At 45.7% G+C, this 22748-nt stretch overlaps 1 protein-coding gene across 2 annotated transcripts; it reads left to right on the top strand.

Annotated features, from left to right (window-relative positions):
* Positions 1–876: 876 nt before the first annotated feature.
* CXCL12 (C-X-C motif chemokine ligand 12) lies at positions 877–19134 on the top strand. Of its 2 annotated transcripts, XM_062606852.1 has the most exons (5): positions 877–1061; positions 6032–6149; positions 9543–9629; positions 13228–13325; positions 15165–19134. In XM_062606852.1, exons 1-5 carry the CDS (start codon positions 1001–1003, stop codon positions 15194–15196), a joined length of 396 nt encoding a protein of 131 aa, XP_062462836.1. In that variant the 5' UTR covers positions 877–1000; the 3' UTR covers positions 15197–19134. The 2 variants fall into 2 exon arrangements, with proteins under 2 accessions (XP_062462836.1, XP_062462837.1); XM_062606853.1 differs by lacking the exon at positions 13228–13325 and having other exon boundaries at positions 894–1061.
* Positions 19135–22748: the final 3614 nt, after the last annotated feature.

Below are 22748 nucleotides of genomic sequence, written 5' to 3'. Positions count from 1 at the left end.
AAACAGGGCCCCGTGGGCTTGGACTGCAGACAGGGAGGACATGCTTAAGTCAATCACACTTGACAATGCTGTACTGGCTCAGGGTAAGCGGCACCCCTCGGACCTCCGGGCTCAGCCGCGCCGTCGGGGCTTTCAGCCGAGGTGCCAGGGAGCCCAGAGGCATCTGCAATACAAAGGAGGCGAAATGTGGCAGCAGACATACAACTACCTTTGGCTAATATGGGGAAAAAGTTGTGTTCCGAGCCAAGCATGAGGAGGCAAAAACTGAAAGCAGCCGTCTCCTACTTCCTCCCCTTCCCCCAAATGCCCAGATAAACCTGGGGATATTATCTTTATATTCTATTATAATCTGGGAAGATGCTTCGCTTGAGGCTCTGGATCTGATGTCCAGACCGCCAGTGGAAGTCTAAATTCGCGCCCACGGTAGTGAAATGGGATATTTCTCATCCCGGTGTGAATACTGAGGTGTTACAGGACGCGTCCCCACAGCTGTCCCAGCTCTAGCAGCCCTGGTTCAAGAACAGAGCTGCCGGGGTGCCCAGAAGGGACCGTGGTTGGCATAGTTGGGGGAGGAAACATTCCCTCCGCTGCTGAGGCTGGCTGGAGTGGCCGTGATGCCGGCTCCCCGCCGCGCCGCGTCCGTGAGGGGAGGTATGGGGTGTCCCGGGGGTAAGCACCGCCGCTGCCGTCTCACGGGGGCTAGGGTCGTGGGGCTGTTGGGGTAAGCACTTTGCCTAGGGGAAGACTGCCAGGCTGACGGAGTGCCGAGAGAAGCCCTCGCTCTTTTGGTTCCTGTCCAAGCATTTTTAACAGAGGAAGGATGTAATAACATGCCACGGGCAATAAATCATAGGCTAGCTACTCCCCCTGGCTCCCCTCCCCCAGCCCCGGCGGTCCCGGCCCCTCTATAGAGGGAGGGGAGGAGGGGACTCCAGCAGAGCGCTCAGCCGCCAGGACGAGCAGTGCAGCGCCTGCCCTGCGCCCCTCCAGCCGCCTCACCATGGACCTCCGCTCCCTGGCTCTGCTCGCCTTCGCCCTGGCCATTCTCTCTCTCTCGGAGGGTAAGTGAGCTGTCGCTCTCCAATCCACTCCTGCCTGTGAGCGCTGCGGAGCCAGCCGGTCCGGGAGTTGCGGTCCCGCGGTAAGCCCCGCTCTTTCCCCTCTCGCAGCAGCTTCTCCGGGCTCTGTCTCCTGCCGCTGTTCAGATGTGGGGGACTGGCAAGCCCCGAGCCGTGCTGTGGTGAGCTGGAGGCAGGCAGGCTCTCCCTCCCGCTCTCCCTCGATTTTTTTTTTCAAAAGAAGGCTGTTCAAAGCGATCAGCTGCCAAACTTACCCCAAATTGAGATCGGCTGGGGGAAGGTTTTCAGCAGCGTTCGGTCTGTAGGGAGCTGGTTGGGTTGCAAAATACGCGTATCTATTTCCACTTTAAAAACATAACCCTTAAAGTTAACAAGAAATGAGAAACAGACGGTTTGCTCGGTTCCTTTTCCATCCCCTGTCGTGATCTATCTTCCCTCCATCAGGGCAGAGCTCAGCCAAAGTGGTCAACCCGCAGGAACCACCGGTCACCTCGCACCCCCGGCGAGAGAGCACGGAAGGGCTGCGGGGGGAGAGGGGAGCTGCGCGGATGGGAGGGGGAGTCTGTACAAACGCGGGCTGGCAGCCGGCGGATGCTGCCACGGCGGCGTTTGTCGCCGTTCGCACCGCGCTGCACGCAGTCTTGCAGCCCGCCCTCCCCACGCCTATCCCGCTGTCACCCCCGGAGCGCTGCCGCAACGGCTGCTGGCTCGCCCGCTACCCGCTGTTGAGACCCGCCGGACTCGGGCAGCCCCGGGAGCGCGGCAACCTGCGCCTCCTGCTCCGCATTGCGCGCATCGCCCGGGGGAGAGGCGACTAAGCGTGGCAGCCTCTGGGCATCTCCAGGGCGTTCCTTCTGCGGCTGCCTTCTCGCCTGGCAGAGATTTGCCGCCTTTTGTCCCTCATCTAAAGCTTGCTGGGCTAGGTAAGGAGGGCCCTTTCAAATCTCCGCTCCCATCTTATTCTCCCGTTCTAGTGACCGAAACTTGGTTATTCCCCACCCAGGGCGGCAAAGGATGCCCTCCGGTGCCCTCTTTGTGTAGCCTGAAAGAGTTAATTGTTCCCTATAATTTCCCCGAAACCTTTCCGCAGTACAGTCCCAGCAGCAGCCTCGTCCCGGTGAAGCACACGAAAAGCCAGAACGGAGCAAGCGCTGCCTCGGAGAGGCTCCAATCAGCGGGTCCGGGCAGGTGGTCTCTTGGCCCCGGGACCCGCCGCGCTGGTGCTGCGGGCGGGAAGCTAGGGGAATCCAGGGGCCGCAGGTGCTGGGGCCAGTTCCAGCCCCCCAGCGCCTCCAGTCCAGCATCCCCGGAGCATACGATGTTCCAGCGGCTCGGCCCTGCCGGTGCCCGGGGTGTGGGGACGGATTTAGAGTGGGCTCCCCTCACCTCTGCAGGCTAGTGGGGCTCTGGAGCTAGCTGTGGGAGCTTTGGTGGCCAGCACCGGGTCTGCAAAAGGCAGAGGTTACCTTTGCGGCAGGGCAAGTGCGCCAGGACCTGGCTACCTGAGCGAGGAAATGTCTTAAAAGGGTTGGAAAAAAACTAGTGTAAGGGGAGAGACCCCACCGGCTTACAGGGATAAAAGTGAAGTTTTTGCCTACATCCTTGCATGCCATATAATGCTCTCAATTCTGGTCGAGTTGAGGGCTTGCAGGACTACTTTCGTTTGGAGGGCAGCGAGCTCTGAATGCTTTGCAACCACCCTGGTAAAGCTGTGTTTGCCTATAACAGCCTCAGTTCCCGTGGAAATTGAGCTGTTCTAGTTTTAAAAAGTTGCTAGCCTTCTCCCAATACTGATAGATGCTTTCTTGGTAGGCTAGTGTAAAATGATGCTTCCTTCAGATGTTTTGTCCGTTTATGCCCAGCTCGTTTGCCTGCATTATAGCTTCCCACTCCACTCAAGTGCCCAGAGCTTCTCAACCCACACAGCAAGTTATCGATGGTAACTGGATGTCCAGTTCCAGTGCGGGTGAAGCAAGGCAGATCCCTACAGGGTGAAATAGGTATTGTCCAATGTTGATGTCTACTCTGAGAGATTTTTGTGTGTTTTTTTTTTTTTTTAGAAAAAGGTGGGTGTTAGAAGGAGCAAAACTCAGCTTTGAGTTGTAAAAGAGTAAAACTATTATTTTAAAAACCCCAAACACCCATAAGAGCCCTTTGAACCTTTCTGGTGGAGACTAATAGTTGTTCTCTTTTTCTTTCTAAGGAAATAAGGCTGAAGGAATGACATTGCAATGACTGAATAGCGTCTGGCTCTTCTGTCACTTTTGACTATATTCACCCATTTTAACCAAATGTGCCAGACAGATAAAGGCCTCAAAAGCTTTATGTACCATCAGTTTCACAAAAAATGGTGTTTTCATGTAACAGGGCAATTAACAGACTACTAATTTGTCCTACTGAGAGAATGGCTTCAGCTGGTGCTCAGCGTTTATTAGACATCAGAGAACCCAGAGAGCATTAACTCCTGCAGTACAGATATTCAGAATAATTGGCTTAATCAGCTGTACTGTGAATGGAACAGTCTGTTTCTAAATGTCCCCATCCCAAATTGTGAGCCCTAGATGGCCCCTTCCCCTTTCTTCCGGATGATAGGGGTTCACGTACTGGGAGATGCCATACGCACTAGTTTTCCCTGGTTTTCAGCTTTGCTGAGAGCAGTGAGCCACTGCCAAGCTTTTGGAGACAGAGTGGAGGGCAGTGGCAGCAGATGCTGGTTCGCAGTTAGAGATGCTGAGAGCTGGCCCAGCTGATGCCTGTGCTGCTGGTTCCAGGTGTAGCAACAGAGGCATTAGCCTGTTGCTGATCATGCAGCAAGGGGCACAGAGACACCAAAATGATTCTTGTGCTGGGAAGGGAGTTGTCATTCCACCTTGCATTGAGATGACAGAACACCAAATGCTGGGGCTTCCCCTCTTGATTGCTGTGCTGGATGCTCTTTCTTGGGCAGGAAACAACTTTGGGACTCAAGGACATGTTAGTCACAGTTAAGCTGTCTCTGCTCCTGGTTTCAAGTGTTACAGGATCAAAAGTCCCTCTTCCAGTCTCAGAAAGGACAGAATTACATTCTCAAATCAGAGATCTGAACAGTTCACCTCTTGCATGCTGTTTAGGGTAAAGCTTGCTTAAACTTGGTACAAGCTTGCAGAGACGTTTCCACTGCAGCCATGCTAAACGCAGTTGTATGACTGCATTCAGTTTCAGCCTTCCTTTCCAGTACAAACACACTGATGTGTAGCTGTGAGGCACAGAACTTCAGTGGAAAACCCTAGCGGTTTTCTCCCTCCCTTCCACATTAGCACTAGTCAGCCTAATGCATGTTCAGAGGCTCACTCTGCAGCCCTTCTTCCTCCTCCCCTGCAGATGGGAGATTCTCCTCTCATTTATTAACTCATAGATGATATCACTGTTCGGACTGCCATAATACTGGTATAAAAAGTCCTCCAATTTTGTTACCTTTCAGTCTAGATCCTGATGTGAATCTGGAGCAACTCTGCTCCCACTGATTCCTCTGTCTGCCCATCTGCCTGTGGGATCTGATTCTGGCTCATGTCTTGGTTGAGGCAACTGAAAAAAAAGGGGGTTCCCTCCTTAGGACAGGGTGATTTCACCGTGTTTTCTGGGGTTATATGTGCTAGAGACAGGCACTGTTACATATGCAATCAATGCAGGTCTGCTGCACTTTGAAAAGCTGTCTCTTTTCTCGCCTTCCTAGATGGCAGTTGAGGGATTCCAAGCCTTTCCCTGCTCTTTAGATCTCCATCTGCCTGTAAGCGATCTGGGTTTGGATGCTGGGAGTGCTCCTGTGTGGCTAAATAAACAGGGTGGCAGATTGCCATGTAGGATCTAAAGCCCTATCAGATATAGATCTGACCATCTACAGCATGAGCCAGACCTTATGGATTAGGTGTATGAACTTAATTCCTCCCAGAGGCTGAAAGTGTTCCACTGGGAAATTGTTTAAAATCTTAGCAGCTCTTTCTAGACTTCCAGGCAAGGCTTCTGTGTTTGTATTTTAGTGTGCATGGAGCTTTGAAACTTGCACACAGAATAAGGACCTTATTTATGTGCACTTGTTTGCCAGTAATTAAGTTCTCTCATAGAGAACTGGGTAGCAGGGCTGCATCAGAGGCTGTGGTGAGTTCCAGGTTGCTTTTCTCTGCATGTGTATACATGGCTGATTTTTAGCCTGGGAGGCTACACTTAAATCTGTCCATAGTGATGCCCGGTGACAAAACTCCCATTCATTCGGGTGGAGCACACCTTGGCCGGTCCCTGTCTTTTCGATTGCCGTTACTTTGCCGCAGGCGGGGTGCTCAGAAGACTCCAAATCCCTCCTGCGAAGGCTGCTGTGATCTCCATCTCCGAGTCGCACCTCTTCATGCGAGTATCTCTGGGAGTAAAGTTTGGCTGTAGTGGGGAAAGGTCAGTCCTGGGCCCTGTGAAAGCCTAAAAGACTCAGAGCTTTTCTGTAGCCAGTAAGTCCTCCCCGAAAAGCCTGCACCTGAGCAGAGCTGTTTTGATCTGAACGCTTTGGAATTCATCGCTTTCTTCTGGCTACCGTCTAATTTGGCCTCGGGTCAAAATCTTTTGACAAGAACAGCACTGAAGACAAGTGCCCCCTCTTTTGGCCTTTATTTTGTCTAATTACCAGGAGCATCCCCTCACAATGGAGCGGCTCTTTATTCTAATCTCTTCTTATTTACTTATCTCCATTTTCTTTCCCTCTTCTTTTGTCTTCCAAAATCCCACGCACCATTATTGAAAGGCTGGGTACTGGAGTAAAAGGATTGTGCTGTGAGCTGTGGGCAAATGCTCCCCCAGTGCTACAGCTTTTCTATTGCTTTTTTCACCTGCATTTTTGAAAGGCGTTTCTGTCAGCCCTGCTCCGTGTATCTGTGCTGCTGACCGGGAGCAAGAGGGAGTAACGTGTCCTTTCTCTCCGTGTCCCGCAGAGAAACCGGTCAGCCTGACTTACCGATGCCCCTGTCGATTCTACGAGAGCAACGTGGCAAGAGCCAACATTAAGCACCTCAAAATCCTCTCCACACCCAACTGCTCACTTCAGATTGTGTAAGTCTCTTACCCTGTTCAGCTGGGTGCAAATCTCAGGTGTCAAAAAGAAGAGTCACAGAGCTGGCTCCTGCTTTCGTGGCTGCCATTTGGTTTGTCTCATGCCATTCTTTCCAATTCATCTCTTCACTCCATGTGTCAGATACAACTGGCCCCTGCTTTCCCACACACAGAGATGCCCAGGTAGATATTTCCCAGCTGTGTTCTACCTCTGTGATCTCCCTGTGACTGTGTGATCCCATGTACTGTTCCCCCATGGGTATGTGAGCAGGAATGTCAGAGAGGCTGTCCATTGCCTTTGGATGTGGAGCTTCACACTTAGGAGAAAAGGCTTTACAGTGGTATTAGTCTTCTAATGCTCCACTTCTCCTAAGAGAAGAGAAACAAGCAAAAGGAATTCCTGGCTTTCATGTAGTCTCCCCAGGAGTTACAAACCCTAAAGGTATGCTGGCCTGATCTAGGGACATTCTTACCAGGCAGTGACTGTCTCTGGTAAATGACAGATCACATCAGGCCAGAAATGATGGGTTCCAAACAGAAAATAACCTCTTCATTTTTTTCTGAAAAAAAAACCAAAACCAAACAAACCAAACCCAAACCCCAAACCAGTCAACCCACTGATTTTCAGGAAAAAATCGGGTTGTAGATTTGTGTGTGCATGTTTTTAGGAAAGTCTTTTTGGTTCATTTCTTCATTGGTGACCCCCTCCCTCCTCACAGAATTCAAAATCTTTACAAGGAAAAAAAAATAGCACTGATCTTTTCACTGCAAGGGAGCCTTACTACTGTCAACTCCTGTTGACCTCTGTAAGAGGATCTCAGTGACTAGAATGGGTTTCTGTGCAGTGCTCCCATTACTAGTTCTGTCTTCGATTCATGCCGAGCTCTTCCATTTACAACTGAGATGCTGTAGATATCCATCCTTTGTCATCATTTCTGCACTTAGAAAACTCATGTGGTTTCATGAGATTTCTTAGGAATGTACAGATATATTGAAGAGCATGTATCTGTCCATGAATCGGTTTTCATTCATATGGTATTTTTCTTGTTTGAACTACCCTGCGTAGGTCATATGCATTTTTCTCATGCATACATCTGCCTTAGGATTTGGTGTGGGACAGTGAGAAAAATGTAAGCCTCAGCTGAGAAATAATTTCCTTTCACAGAAATGACAAAACCAGCTGTTACTAACCCTGTTCTCTACCTATAAACAATTTTGGAGGCAAGCATCCAAAATACTGTAGTGTATGGATTTGTGCTCTGGGACTTCAGTGAATATCATCAGGGTCCCAGTGCTAAGTCTTTATAGAGGATTTGGAATTTTCTGGAGTAGTTTCAAGAAAGACAAGGGTAGAGTACATTTATCTCTTAATTAAGATGGGCTTATAGTTATTACAGATAACAGCATAAACCAACTCATGTTCTTGTCTATTCCTGACCCAAATATGTTTGTTTGCAATGTGATTTATGGCACACAAAACACAGGAACCTGTTGTTCACCACTTCTTTGTTAGTTTGAAAAATAAAGTTTTTACCCCAGAAACATCCTGATTGCAAACTAGGTCTTTATTGAAACAGAAGCTGAAATAGGATCAAAACTAACATAAATTTCTCATCTTGATGGTTTTAAGCATACTCTGAATTTAGTGAATATGCATTGTACAGTGGAGATATAAGTAATTTAACAGATACCATTTTCAGGAATAGAGAATCTCAATGAAATCATATAGTTTCAAGGAAAGACTTTTTTTTTGCACTCCCCTTTATAGTTGAGAGAAATTCTACCTGAGCAAAAAGCCTAAGAGCAGGCTTTTGTCTTTCCTTCTATTGGAAGTCATCTCTCCAAACTCAGAAATATACTCTGTCAGTGTATACTTTCACAAAGCCCACCCTAAATTCCTTGGGTTTTGGTACAAGGAAATATAAGTACTTCTAACATGCAATTAATTGCATCCTAAAGTAGACACCTAAACCAGTTCAGATCAACACTCCATACAATAACCATGGTCTCTGCTGTGACTAAGAGGAGGATGGGCTGATAGGCTCAGAAAAAACTGTCAGAAAAAAAAAAATCAATGTCTTAATATTCCATGAGATGAATTGCATTGCATTCCTCTGGAGTGGTGGCTGGAGGCTGGTTACACATGCTTTCGGTTCTGTATTCTATGAGGCCAGCTCAAGAGTTCCCAGGCATTGCTAACATCAGCAAATCCATTCTTACTCTCTGTTGGTATCACTTCATTGGAAACAATCCAGTTTGGCATTGCTGTAAGGAAAATATGAATTAGGCCCATTCATCTCTTTATTGGCACAAGGGTTGCAAGACTGCATCTTCTATGTGTTTATGTTACAACTGTGTTGTTGCATAACTTCAGACCAAGGAGCATTTTTGACCTGTTATTTCTTACTCTGTAGTTTTATATTCAACAGATTTCATTTTATAAAGCAGGAAACATTTTGGCTTCCATCCAGCAAAAAGCTTAAACAAGTACTGAACTTATTCCTATGGGCATTTCCATGAAATTGCTGTTCTTGGCCCTTTTGCATGGCAGGCAGGCTGCTTAAGGGGGAGCTTCTGAGCAGCTGGGGCAGAGGCAGGGTACTTCTGGAAACATGGGAGATCGCAGCACTCTCGAGAGGCCCTGAGATTCCTGGAGGGTAAGACCTGCTGATGCGGGTGAAGAGCTATTTGTACTGCTTCTGTATGAAAGATGCAGATAGCACGAATGCCAATTTCACAGGGAATTTAGGTTAGCTGTAGAGACTGGCATGGAAAGTGCAGCTTGTTCATCCAGGAGAAAACCCTCAGGAGGTTTCTGCTTTTGTTTCCAGTGCTGAGAGAAAACTTGCCTCCGGCACTATGGTACTTTCAGTTGTCTTCCTGCCTGCAACCTGTTTGTTCAGTTTTGTATACAAAAAAGCAGAGTTACGCTTTCAGAACCTCCAGGAGGTATGGTTTGGTGTGTCTTCAAAACGTGTGAAACTCTACTTTTGTGTGGAATCTGAAAGCTGTTCCTAATTCCTCCCAAAAATGACCCACATTTACCATGTCAGTATTTCCAAATGAAGCTTAGCCGTTGTCAGCACTCCTAACACCCCAGGTATGAATTGGAAAACTTTGATTCAAATTCTATGTCTGTGCCAACCCCACGTGCATCCTAGTGCGACCACAAGAATCATCATCAGAGGAGGCAGATGGTACCAGTGCTTTGAAACCAGGGATATTTGTAATAGGTGCCTCGAGGGTGGCAGGAATAACACATCCTCTTCATGGATTAACTGAGAGCAGTATTGACACCCAAGGAAAATAAGGCATTAGGGAGATGGGTGGGTGGTGGGTGCGGGCTGAGGAGCAGCTGCCCACTGGGCTCACTCTGACTTTTCTCCTTTGCAGTGCAAGGCTCAAGAGCAACAGCAAGCAAGTGTGCATTGATCCCAAGTTAAAGTGGATCCAGGAATATCTGGAGAAAGCTTTAAACAAGTAAGACAAGAGACAAATGGACTTAACAGCTAACATCCTGAGTTATTAAAGGGTAGAACATTAAGGGCTGGCTTTCACCATGTGGACAAAATACTCATGGAATCAGATACTGTTTTGAAGAAGGGTTTGGAGTTGACCTAGTCTGTATTAAACCAACAGCTATAGCATATTCTAAATGTTAAAATAAGAGTTTTGCCAGGGTTTGAGGCAAAATTTCTCCTGATGAATCTGTTCTGGGGTCCCCAACTCATCCTCTTAAAGAAAAGCCGTTCTCCCAAGGAAAATGCTTCCCCAAGCCAAACTACAGTTATTTTAGAATCAGTATTGTTCCAGCTTCTTTTGATCCCCTTCTCCATATTACACTGGGGGTCTGTTTGCACAGGCAGCTGAGGCTTAAGGGGTCTTGGCTCTATATATTGTTTCTCTGCTGGCCAGTGTGGAGTGCTACTAATATCAGCCAAGGTGAGATGCACTGCCATGAATAATGCTCTCACACGAGGCCTGGGGAAAACCAGCAATACTTGGCAAATTCAGATTTTTAAAATCAATTTTTATTCCCCTTGAAAGCGGGTGATCATGGCTACGCTGAGGTGGACCCAGCCTATCTCAGCTCAATTTTACAGTCAGCAGCACAGAGAACATTTCTGTGCTGAGTTGCAGGGGAGGGCTCCAGGCTTCCTGGGATGGAAGATGAGACAAGTAATGGTACAAAGCATTTCCTTGCTTACCCAATGTCCCGGTCTGTGGTTGATCCAGCAGTGGCATTTTGGCCAGCAAGCCTACCTGTGCACTCAGTATCCCTCCCACCCTTGTGACCACATTCCCACCCTCAGTAACCACCCTGTAACCCTGCTCAACCTTGTCCCCCTGCAGCTGTAGGGTAAAGGTGGGGCTGGAATCCAGTCATTTGCAAAGGCAATGCTTTCTTGGAGAAGTGTGATGGGTATGGCCCCAAGGCAGATGTGAGGCTGTACAGGCAGCTGAATGCCCTTCACCATTCACTTTGTAAAGGCATCTGCCAAACAAGGCGTAGTTAAAAAAAAACTCTTTGCTCCCGTGTGTCTTTAAAATAAGCAATGGGAAAAATGATACCAGAAACAGAGAGATTCCTCCATGTGGCCCTTTTGGGACCAAAGTGGGGCCAAGAGTGAGGAGGAGGAGGGAAGGAAGCTAGCTAAAAAACTGACTGTGATTCCAGCCCTGACAGCTCTTCCCATCTCATCCGATGCTCAGTGCCTTCTTTGCTGCCAGTACTCAGCCCTCTTGTCCTTTGGTCATACTCTCTGTAGAGGTAATCCAGGTTAACGCTGCCAGGATGGCTTTGTATTTAGGCATAACTGAACCAAAGAGCAGGATATGCTCCATGCTGACTATCCTAGGGGCTTGAGCAACTTTGTTTTCCAACCTCAGGAAATCCTCAAGTCCCTGCCTAGATATCTGTTTGCTGTCATCCCCAGTGGAACCCTTTGTGCTGTTCATAAAACCTAAAATTTAGGAGGCACTTAAAATTTTTAGGGTTGGGCAAATGGGTTTATGTGCTCATATCCTGCCTGCCTGACTTAGGGGAATAAGTCAGCTGGAACACGTCCTGCTCTCACTTCCACTAGAGAAGATTTTGGGCCAGCTCTACTGAAACCAGTGAGCCTGTGCCTGATCTCCAGCCGGATTCTGGGTTTTGTTTATCTAACGCTAATCCAGACGCAATTCTGCTAATTTGGTGGATTATGTCCTGGTTTACATTAAGTAACAGAAGAGGTTTTGGTCCCAGCTCTATGAAATAAGATGACAGAAAGCATATATCTCCATCACCTAATCCTGTAATCATGGCATTGTTTTCATTTTCCAACTAGCAATGCAAGCACCAGTGGCATTTTCATGCTTCACAGACAGTGAGGGCTCTGTCTGTAGGATTTTCACAAGGCGTGTTTTTGATATATTTTAGTGCACAGCTTTGACTTCTTCAATGAAATGTACTTTGGAATATATTTATAGCGCATCAAACAATTCATATATTTGAATTGGAGCCATATGAATGTTGGTAGTTTAAAACACCGCTATCCCTCTAAACTACTAACAGCTTGTAAAATAAATCTATATAGATCTATAAATGTTAATGTAGCTATCAATTTCAATCAGCCATATATTATATTTTTTCACTTGTACTGAAATTGTATGAAATGTGACATTACCCTATATGCACTAGCAATAAAATGGCTAATTGTTTCGTGTTATCAAAACCCAATTGTACATGGGAATTTATTTTTCTGGAATAAAAGCAATACTTTTTGTAGAAAGGGCTCTTGTAATTGCTTAAGTAAAATCTAAACTGTCAAGACATCCTAACCTATACCAGTGCTTCAATACAAGAGTATCTTCTGTGTTATAATCTGCAGCTAAAGTAAAGGAAAACTTCATAGAATATGGTAGTCCAATACAATAGATTGTGAAACCAGAGATGACTTTTAGTATGAAATTTTTTTTGCTCACTAATTCTGCTTAGCCTTTATAATTGCTTTATATTCATCACATCTCCATGTAATATACACACTTATTCAACATCAGTAAAATACATTCAGGCTGTCAGGAATACAAATTCCTTAACTGGCTTTAAAAATCATTGTGCAGCTGCTGTGGCCATTTCAACATTCATCCATTTTGTAAGCAAGGGCAAATCAGTCCTTTCTTGAAGTAGCTAACAAATCCTTTATCATTTCCAGACAATCCCAGTCATCATTTACTGTACATCAACTGTCTTTTCCTTCTCCCTTCACACAAGGATATGCAAAATCAGGCCCTTGTAGAGAGAACAGAGCCCAAAATAAACAAACTTTGCTGTTGAGTTAATATAGTCCCACCTTAAAACTTCCCTCCGTTGGAAGGATGCTGGAGTTCATTAAGCTCAGTTCCTACCCCTGGCACAGACAAGAGAGCTGATGGATCTGGAGAAGATACCAAAGTCAGATAGGGAAAAACCTTGCCCTTGAGCCCTCTGGGAGAGCGGAAACTCCCAGCTTCTAGAAGCTGGCTGCAATAGGAGCCAAGTGCCTTCCTACACAGTGTTTGTAAGCGCTGTTGTGGCAGCTCTTCCTAGTTTCTGACCTCATTTGTAAATAAGGGCTGAAGATGCCAAAGCAACTGCCTCCTGGTACTCCACCAAGTGTGTGCTGGGTGGACATCCCACATAGTGGGAGACAATATAGATGACTATAGCCTTGTCTTAATCCTGCTGAGTAGCCACCAGTTCTTGTTATCAGTGGGAATGCTGGGAGGGAAGTAAAAAATCCAGACCCCCTCTGCTTTCATTGTACCTCAGCAAGTACCATGTGGATGGTGAGGTTCCTGGCTGACCATATCTAGCAGGAACTGGGGGAGGCTTTGGTGTTTTGGGGAAAAGCATGGTTCTAGCCTGAGAATTGAATGTCCTGTCACCAGGGCATTTTGTGTAGTGTTTCCTCTGAGGCAAAGTTATATGAAAGGGGATGTTATAATTGTTTTCACCCTGCCAGCAAGGTGTGATGGGGCCATAGAATAAATGTGAATAAGGCCTTTGTATGTGGATAATTTATGGCAGTCTTTTTGTATTTTTCTTTTAATTTAGACCACGTCATCGCACTCATAAAAAAAAGCAACAGAAGAAACGGGGCCCACTCTGCCCTTCCCGAACAACACCACTAAAGTCTCCAGGGAGAAAGAATGGTAGGAGGCATTAGTTTTTGAGCTGGGATACCTCAGGTTTAAGCCCCTGCTCTTCCATTGACCATCCTATGTGACATTGAGCAAATATATTAGTTTATCCAGACCTCCATTTTTCCCATATTTGTTGAGGATAACATCTGTACCCTCCCTGCAAAGGACTTTTGTATAGATAAAACTCCTAAAACAGTGAGAAAGTTCGGCCATTACAGAGGTGGGAAATTTTTCTCATTTTATAGATGGGAAGATGGACACCCAAAGAGGCCAAAATAACCCTGAAACAAAGATAAAGTCTAAAACAGGGTAAAGGTTTGAAAGCCCTATTTCTTTTAACTGGCCATATTCTTCCAATACCAAACTGATAGGGTTAAACTATAAATAACAGCTGTGAATTTGTCACTGATGTTTTTTTAATGACAAATGCAGCACTGAGTAACAGCAACACGATTTGGTGCTGCGGTGACTGGTTGACACCTCTTCTATGGCAAGTCCCAGAGAATGGTTTTATTTATGCCAAAGCTCTGGATGACTCATTTGCTTTTTTTCCACCACAATGGTTTGTCCTGCTTTTCTGCGCCAAAAGAAACAGGGTTACCTGTGTGGAATATTGTAAAAGAGATCTTCAAAGAGGAAAATTTTGCTTGTGCCATACTCATCATTTTTATGTCTGGATGATTTTTCTGGGACTACCTTTACTGAGAGTAGCCACAACTGTCTCTGGTTGTTAGCGCACTACCATACTTGTCCAGCAGACATTGAAAAAGGTGCTTGTGCTGAACCTGTAGGCTAGACAAGACATTCTGAACACCAGGGTTTTTAGTTTTTAAATACTTGGTCTCCGACACATGTAACTCAGGCTTAGTGACCACTTCTAGATGGCAAAAGCCGATCAGCCTGGAGCAGGAATAGGAGTCACTTCAGACAAAACCTGGAGGCTACCAGCAGGGACTGGCTCCTTGTTCTGAGTGAATCCTGCACACAATAGACCTGCACTTACTGTGATGCCTAAGCCACTACTCCCCCTGGGTACCATGCTTACACCAAGCATGGGCAACTCGATTTCTCTGCCTCCTACCCTGTGCTCCCTACCTCTGCACTTAATGCCTCACACATTTACTGTGCTGCTCACCCTCCCTGTCACCCTACCTGCACTGGGCAGCTGGTCACCATGAGCTGTGACATGCTGCCCAGCTGCTCAACACAGGTGAGGTCCCAGGGCAGGGTGGCCACAGGGATGGCTCCTGGCTGAACAGCACCCATGGGCAGCACCCAGCCACCCCATGGCAAGAGCTGAACACCAACAAGAGCAAAACATGGACTGTCCTCTGTGTTCCTCCATCCTCACAGAGATCTGGAACCCTGTGGAGCTGCAGTCCATGAATCTCCAGGAGAGCTGTGGGGCAGGGGGAGATAGAAGGGGCATTCCCAGTGCTACTTGCTCCACTACTGGGGCTGCTCACAAATGATTAATCCCTCCTTTACCTGCTGGCGTTTTTTGCCAATTCTCTTTGCCCACCAGTGATTCTCTGCTCTGGCTTTCAAGTCCAGAATAAGCTTCCTAGCTAGCCTTCCTCCTGTGTTAAATCTGAACACCTTACTAACTGTGATGAGCACAACCTCCCCAAAATAACTAGCATTGCTGGGTCTGCCCTGCTGTGTCCCAGTAGCTCCTTGTGGAGAACTTCCCCCCCAAATGTTCAGCAAATACTGGTTGGAGGGGCTGCAAAATAAATGCCTTTGGGTTAGTCCAGACAGAGATTTGCTGTTTGACTAGGCCTGATATCAAAGCTTTTGCAACTAAAATCAACCTTAATAGTGTTTCACTCTGTTCTTCATCAACAGGAGGTTCAAGATGTAAGAGGCAAGCATTGTAAGCCGTCTACAGGATTTCTTACTGTAGGACCCAGAGAGCAGATAACCAGTATTAGGGAATGAATACATTTCACTGTTAATGATGCAGCACAAAAGCAACGCTTGATGCATTTCCAAAAGTTGTTTATTTTTGTTTGGGGTTGTTTGGGGTTTTTTTTTGGTGTTTTTATTTTTCCTGCCCACAAATTGGCTTCCTTTCACAGTGCTATTTTTATATAATAAGATGTAACTATTTGAGAGAAGTAGTTTTTATACAGGTTGGTTTATTACCTAGCACTGAGGGCATATATGAATTCAAACTAACCCTATGTTATTATATAATATTTTTATTACCTTTGCTATGTAGAGGTCATGCTTTATTTAACTTTCTTTTGGTTCATGCAAGTCTCCTGGAGTTTTAAACCTAGAAGGAGATGAACTGTACAGTGCAATGATGTTGTGTAAGTAATGGAGGAACTCCTTGCCTCCAGAAGTCATCAAGGCCAAGAACATAGGAAGGCTAAGCACCAGACATTGATGAAAGTGGGGAGTATCACCATGAGCGGCATTTATAGGTATTTGGGGTGAGAGATTAAACTGAGGACCACAGCGCTAAAGCCCTTCTCTGAAGATCAGTGACCTTGATGACAGCTATGAGCAGCTAGGTCAGTGCTCATCTGGTATTGCAAGGTGCTGGTACTTGGTTTGCAGTTGTATGCATTAGGAGCCACAGCACTGATCTGATGTCACCTGGCATTTCCTATGTTCCTGTGTTTCTGATGACAAATTTTAGCATAAAAGGCATGGGTTATTCTAGATCTAAGCACATGATCATGGTGTAAGTTGCTTGAGGAGTCAGATACGCTGCCATGGACCAGGTGTCTCTTCCCACCCATCTACAAGAGGTGGCTTCAACTCTCCTGGCTAGATTTGCACTGAAGTAGGCAGAGATGGATTCATGTAACCCTTCACCAATGATGCTGTAGCCTTGGTTACTGAACAGTCACGGGTTCCTGAGAGCAGTAACACCTTTGATTCCTCCAGAGATACCTAGAAGATCATGTCTGGCCATATCTGTGGAGAAAAGAGATACCTGGGGCAAGAGAGAGTCAGCCCAATTTATGGAAGGAGTGGTGTTTCTCAGGTGTGGAAATGAAGACCAGCACTCACTGTTCACCAGTGGTCATAGTCTTGTTTGCTGGTGAACAAGATACTCTGGAATTTCCTTTGCAAAGTACCTGTGGGGACAGGCACCATTTCATGCAACAATCCTCTCTCTCAGCCAGAAATCTCTTCCTCCCAATTCCTACCTGTGTACGCAATATCTTTGCAGTATAAAGTATGGAAAGACACTTGCAGTACTGTGATAATCACGCGATGCTGCACACTGGGATCTGGGGGAAGCACATTTGTGCAGCACAGTAGTTGCATTTGTATGTACCTGTGTGTGTATTGTAAACAAAAAGATGTGAGATTGTATGTTTTTTGAGCCGGGTTGCTTCAGAAGGAATTTTCCCTCCAGCCTGTGTCAGGAACACCGAGAGGGATGTTTCACTAAGCACTCCTTTTTGTGGCAGGCATCTTCAATGCCAAACCGGCACTTTCGCAAGTCAGGGACTATCCTACTTCTGAGTTTATTCAGGTAAAAATCTTGTATTTTTCTCTCTGCAAAAACAGTGCTATTACAGAGAGTGCTTCAGCTGGGACAACACCACCTCATTTGTTTCAAAGTAGAAACCAACTGCTGTGCCTAAAATATATGTAGGTATGTGAGATTTTGACATTCCTTCTATTGTTATTATTAGCAATCTGGTGCTGTAAGTATATTGTGTCTCTGTTTTGAACGGTCTGGGACCACTGTACTTGATGAGAATTGGAGTGTTGATTTAATGTGAGTAGGTTCATCTGTTATAAGAGTAAAGACAGAAAGAACTTCTATGAGAAAACTAGAGTTTCTTGGATCTTCCCTGGTCTGTGCTTCATATCCTAAGGTTTATCTTCTGTCCCCACACATGCACCTGCAATTGCTGGTGGTTTGCCAGAGGTGGACATGTGAATGTCAAAGCCAAGAATGACTTCAGGGAAAGCGTGGAAGATTCTTGGTTCTAACACATACACGGAGCTTCTCCTTTCACCCCAGAAGGTGCAGTCTTCACACATGCTTCCCATCAAAGGACAGCTAGAGGTCTGATTAATTCCCATTGGAGTAAACAGAGAATTGAATAATCCTCTGATTTTGATTGGACAGCATAACTTGTTAACGATGATTGAAGCCATGAAGATTCCTTTTCAAGGGGAAATGTCTTTCCAGGGGTGGGTGGATGTGACTGAACAGCCTTGCCAGAGCTCTGCTGCAGTCCTACTTAATGGGTAGTGCATCTGAGGTCAGAACCAGTAGGGAAAGGTCTCTGGGCACATGCCAACCCCACATTACAGCCTGGGCACACAGACTGCTTTCACAGAAGCATTGAAATAGGCAGTCCTGGGAGCAATGCATGAGTAGCAGCAGGAATGAAAGGGACTCCCTGCAAGGCTAGGGAGCTTTGACAGCCAGGTGCTGGCTGTCTGCCTCTGGCATTTCTTGTGACACACACAGTTACCTGGGCCCTGGCACTGCTGGTGACAGTTCCCTACTTGCATCGCTGAGACCACTCAGGGCATCGGGCTGCTTTTGGGTACCACCACCATGTTCTTCCCTTGCCTGAACAAGGTTGAGCACAGCATGAATACAGGGTGGTACAGAACTGGCAAAATAATTCAGTGAGAACCTGAAAAACCTTTCTCTTGCTTTAGACCAAATTTCAGCCTTGAGTGGGAAGCTTTATTCTTTGCCTGACATTATTTGCATGGTGCACCAGGAAGAGCAGTCGTGCAATTCACACATGGCTGCCTCAAGCTCCCTGCACTATCCCATGCATCGCACGCTGTTCCTCGTGTGCAAACCATGGTAATAGCAGGCTGAGAAGCAGCACTAGCAGAAACATGCTTGGGGAGAGCACCTGATTTTCCATTTTGCCTTTAACTGTTGACCAAAGACCAAATCAGGAGAAGAAAGAATAGGGAGATGGGAGTGATGCAGGGACCACACATGAGGAGAATGAGGGGAAAGAGATAACACTGAACTGTGCTGAAAAAGCAGCTTCCATAAATGTGTAATCATCACATGTGGTATTTTCAAAGTGCAGCTGTCAAATCCTAAGGTTGGATTTTTATATTTTTTTTCTTTAAGAATAGATGGTATTTATTGCTGTGCCAATTTATTTATACTAGCTTTATACTTTTCTGTATCAATATCTTATCTGAATTCTGCCTGAGGAAGGATGAAGTGTGACTTTCTGATGTGTATTTAACTAAGGTGTTTGAGCAAAGATGACTGTTCATTTTGCAATGAAGGCTATATTTGAAGTAACACATACACATTTCATTGAAAATGCAGTTCCTATAGAAGTTTTTCTTGCTATTTTCCCTTTTTTAGCATCTAGAGGGTCCTTCTTTTCTCTGGCAACTTGTTTTGAGTGATGTCATTTATACTAACCAGGGGTTTATGAGAACGTGTCACCTGAAATCTGATATTCTTTTTCTTTACCAATCCCACCAAGACAAACCTTGTCTGCAAATATGAAACTCTGGTAGCCACAGAGAAGAAAACATGTATCATGATGAAAGGGCTGCATGAACCTCCCATCTTCCACTCCTTAAGAACTCAGTGTTGTCAGAATGTGGTAAATACTGTACTTTATATTTTTATTAAGTAAAAAGCAATATCTTCCCAAATAATGTGAAAAGGGTTTTGTATTTGTGTTCCTGTAAGGCAGCTTTTATGGAGGAGTTATATTATGCTTTTGAAATTACTCCTTTCATAGAATATTTTGAAGATCAACACTTTTATATTGTCATAATTTCTCCTATAAATGTGTATGCACTTAAAATTTTCTTAATAAAAATGTCTACCTAAATGAAATTATTACTTGTTTCTATTTTTTTTTTGTCCTCACATACAAACAGCTAAAAGCTCCACACCAGAAAAAAGCTTCTGGTGTAGTTTAAGTTGCCAGTTTCAAGGATGCTTCCATGTAGCCCTGCGGGCTCAGACTCTGCAGTGAACCTGAGGCAAAGTGCCGATAAGGTTTGTCACGGAGCAGCAGCCTAGAAGACTGAAATGTGCTGTCTTAAAAAGGAAAAGCTTAACCATTTGCTCCCAAAACAGAAGCCCAGCCTTTTGGGTTTTTATCCTTTTTTTTATTCCCTCAACTTTTCTCCTGCAGTGGGTTGACTTCAGTGGCATGAAAAGCTGTTTTTGCTCCAGCAACAAGGGTGCTATCGTCATCTGCTGGGGAAGGGATGAGACTTTCCTTGAAGAGCCCAGGGAGTGACAGGGGATGCTCTTGGGGCTGGTTTTCCGAGCACTCAGCACCTTCAGTTTGAAGGTGGGAAATGGTTATAGAGGCTTGTAGGACTGGCCTGTGATCCTGGAGGTACAATCCTAACTTGGACAATGTTGTAGGGAATTTGCTGTGAGTTTCAAAACCATGAGTTGGAAACTGGCTTTTGTCAGTGCCTCCCCTCATCTCCGAGTCCCCATGGCAGGCGGAAGGCTTTTTCTCATCTCACCCTGCTCTCTCCACAGTGCCCTGTTCCAACATGCCACTCCTCTTCCATTCTTACACTGTAACAACACAGTGAATCCCTGCACCATGTACAGCTTTGGCTGAAGAAAAGGCTGGGGATAATTTAATACCTCATAACAGTGAAATTGCTTGAGTCTCACCAAGCTTCTTGTCCAATAAATATTTCTTGGCCAAATTGATGCAAAGAGAAAGACAAGCAAAAAATGGAAAAAGGTAACTCAGATGACTAATGATCCCTTTGCAAATCCAGCAATGATTTAGTAAGAGATTCTGAAAAACTGAGCAGGTGATTGTGAGTGCAGATGGTCAGTGAGAAGTTCCCAGGCCACTGGGAAATACACTGGGAGTAATTAGCTACAAAATTATACATTAATATTAAGGAAAGGCCCCATGTTCTGTAGAGAACTTTGGTGTGCCTTTCATCACATCTTTTATCTTGAATGTGAACGTTTTGGTTCTTATTTCCTCAGCAAAGCATCATGGCAGTGTATCCATGAACCGCCTAAGAATTAGAGGTGAGCCCCCTTATTAGCACATCTGGCTCTCTTCATAGGCAGCTTTCCAATACTAGCAAGCTGAAGGAAATCAGCTGCATTCATGGCCTCAGCCATCCTGACATTGATTATGAGCTGGATTTATTAAGCACTGGCATGGTATAGGTCAGAAGACAGAATGGTAAATGCCTCTGCTTCTTGGAACCAGGCGAGGATGTTACCACTGAGAATGTTACCTAGGAGCTGCTGTGATGCTATGCGATGTGGGCCAAGTCCCAGGTTCTGGTGAGCATCTCTCTGTTTTATAAAGCTACTTGCTCTAAAGTTATCCTGAGAGTCTCTCAGACAAAACAAGTATGTAGCTTTGAGATTAGCAAAGGCAAAATAAAATAAATAAATAAATAAATAAATAATAATTAAAAAAACACCCCAAACCACAAAAAAAAAACCCCAAGGTCTAGAAACTGAAGCCAGAGAAATTTAAACTGGAAACAGATTTCTAAGTGTGGAACTGATTAGCCTTTGGAACACATTTTCCAAGAGAGGGGGGAAAGCCCTGATCCCTCCTGTGTCTTCAGAGGGGGCTGAATGCCATTGTGGTGTTAGCCACATACTGCTTGTTGGGCTTTCAGGGGACACAGGGTGAAATTGTCTTGCCTCTATTACCATAGGGTCAGACTAGATGAGCTAATGATCCCTATGGTCTCAGATCCATATGCAGAAAGCGCTGGTTTCAAGGGAGCATTCCTCAGCCTGTCTGTGATTAGTAACACCAGTATATCATCAGCCATCCCAGCTCTGCTCAGATTGAGGCTGAGGATGGCTCCTGCTGTTGCACAGGAGACAGATTTAGGGTAAAAGACCTCTATTTCTGGTCATGAAGGTTGCCTTCCACCTGGGGGGGAAGAGGCATGGAAAACAGAGAAGGCTGCAGCCCTGTTCCTGTTCCATGTAACTCCTGATTCTGGAAGGGTGGTCTGCTCACACAGGTCCCCTCTGGTAGGAGTGCTCGCACTGGTGGTTTTCTTGTAGGAACTCTCTGAGTTTCTTCCTTTGTTCCTTTTTGCCCCAGCCCTTATTTGTCCTTCATTTATTCTGTTGGCTCTTTTGGGACCTCTTCTTTCCTCTAAATCCCAGTTGTAACAGCTCAAATGGCAAGTCTTGTTGATCTAAAACCATCTGACAGTCTCTGTCAGTCATCAGCACCTTCCTGCTTCCTGTTTCCTCATCCTTGTGCTGCTCTCCGGCAAGAGCTAGTCATCCATTTTCAGTCTTTGAAATAGGTGGTAGGACATCTCCTTTCTGTTCTTTGCAGCCACTGTATCAGAGCAGGATAGAGGGTCCTTTTGGAAAGGAGCTGCCTGACTGTTGCGGCTGAGCGGTTTGGTTTATGCTCTTGGGCTCATTCCCATCTGTAAAGCCGGATCTGTCTTCTCCTGCCAGCCACAGCACCACCCTTTGGCCCATCAGCGTGTCCTCAGCTCACATGCCTTCCAGCACCTCTCTCTACAGCCTCAGTTCTTCAGTGTAGACGCTGTTGAGAAAAAAGCGGTGACCTGCTATTGCTTCCTTCTGCCTGCCAGCAGAGAGCTAAAGCCTGTCCCACCAGCCCAGTGAACTGGTAGAATCCAGAGGGTGCTTTACACTTTCAGCAAACCCAAGCCAGGCCACCATGGCTTGAACAGAGGGTGAAGTCTAGCACAGCCTGTTCAGAGGTGGAAGAACACAACCTAAGAACAGAAGGACGGAGGTTTAAAATGCTGCTGTAGCTGACCGAATCCTCCAAAACATGTGCGATCTTTCCACTCCAGAGATCTGCAATCACTTCCAGCTGCCTAGTGCGCCACATGATTTATTGCAGTGCCTGGAAGAAGATTTTGGCTGTGGTGAAACATGTTTGTACGCTGCCTGTAAAAACAGCAAATCTGAAGAAAGGACTCTCTGGATGTGGTTCAGAGGGTGTAACGAAACCCAAATCACCAAGTCCTTCCATGCATAATACCACAGCAATATATTAAACCAATGTAAGTTTAATATCTAGCACACGCTATCTGTTTGCCTCTGAGTACCAGAGAGACCTTTAAAACACTTCAGACTACACTATATAATTCCTATGCAACGGGAAGACCACTTACATGGGCAAATGCCAAGCCCCACTGCATAGCCTGGCCCATATTTTATAAATTAGAACCTTCCCACAGGGCAGAGCACTGGTAAAATTGTTCTGCACAAAATATTTGGAAAAGAAGGAGCAAAAAGAGAGGAAATACATCTTTTTTTCCAAATATAAATACTATGAATGCAAACAGGAATCAAACCCTGTATGCCAGATCTAGAGCCACGTAAGAGGTTAGATAACTACCATCGTGCTAAGTGTTTACATTCAAATCTAAGGTCCTCATAGTAACTTTCAGTTGGTTTCAGTGCTTTCCTCAGCCTAGTTGTTCCAGTGT

This window comes from Pezoporus occidentalis, unplaced genomic scaffold (assembly GCF_034315485.1).
Source record: "Pezoporus occidentalis ecotype Australia unplaced genomic scaffold, CSIRO_AGI_Poc_V1 ctg98, whole genome shotgun sequence".
Classification (NCBI taxonomy): Eukaryota; Metazoa; Chordata; class Aves; order Psittaciformes; family Psittacidae; genus Pezoporus; species Pezoporus occidentalis.
The sequence above is the reverse complement of the archived record's forward strand: the minus strand, read 5'-3'. Positions and strand labels throughout refer to the sequence as shown.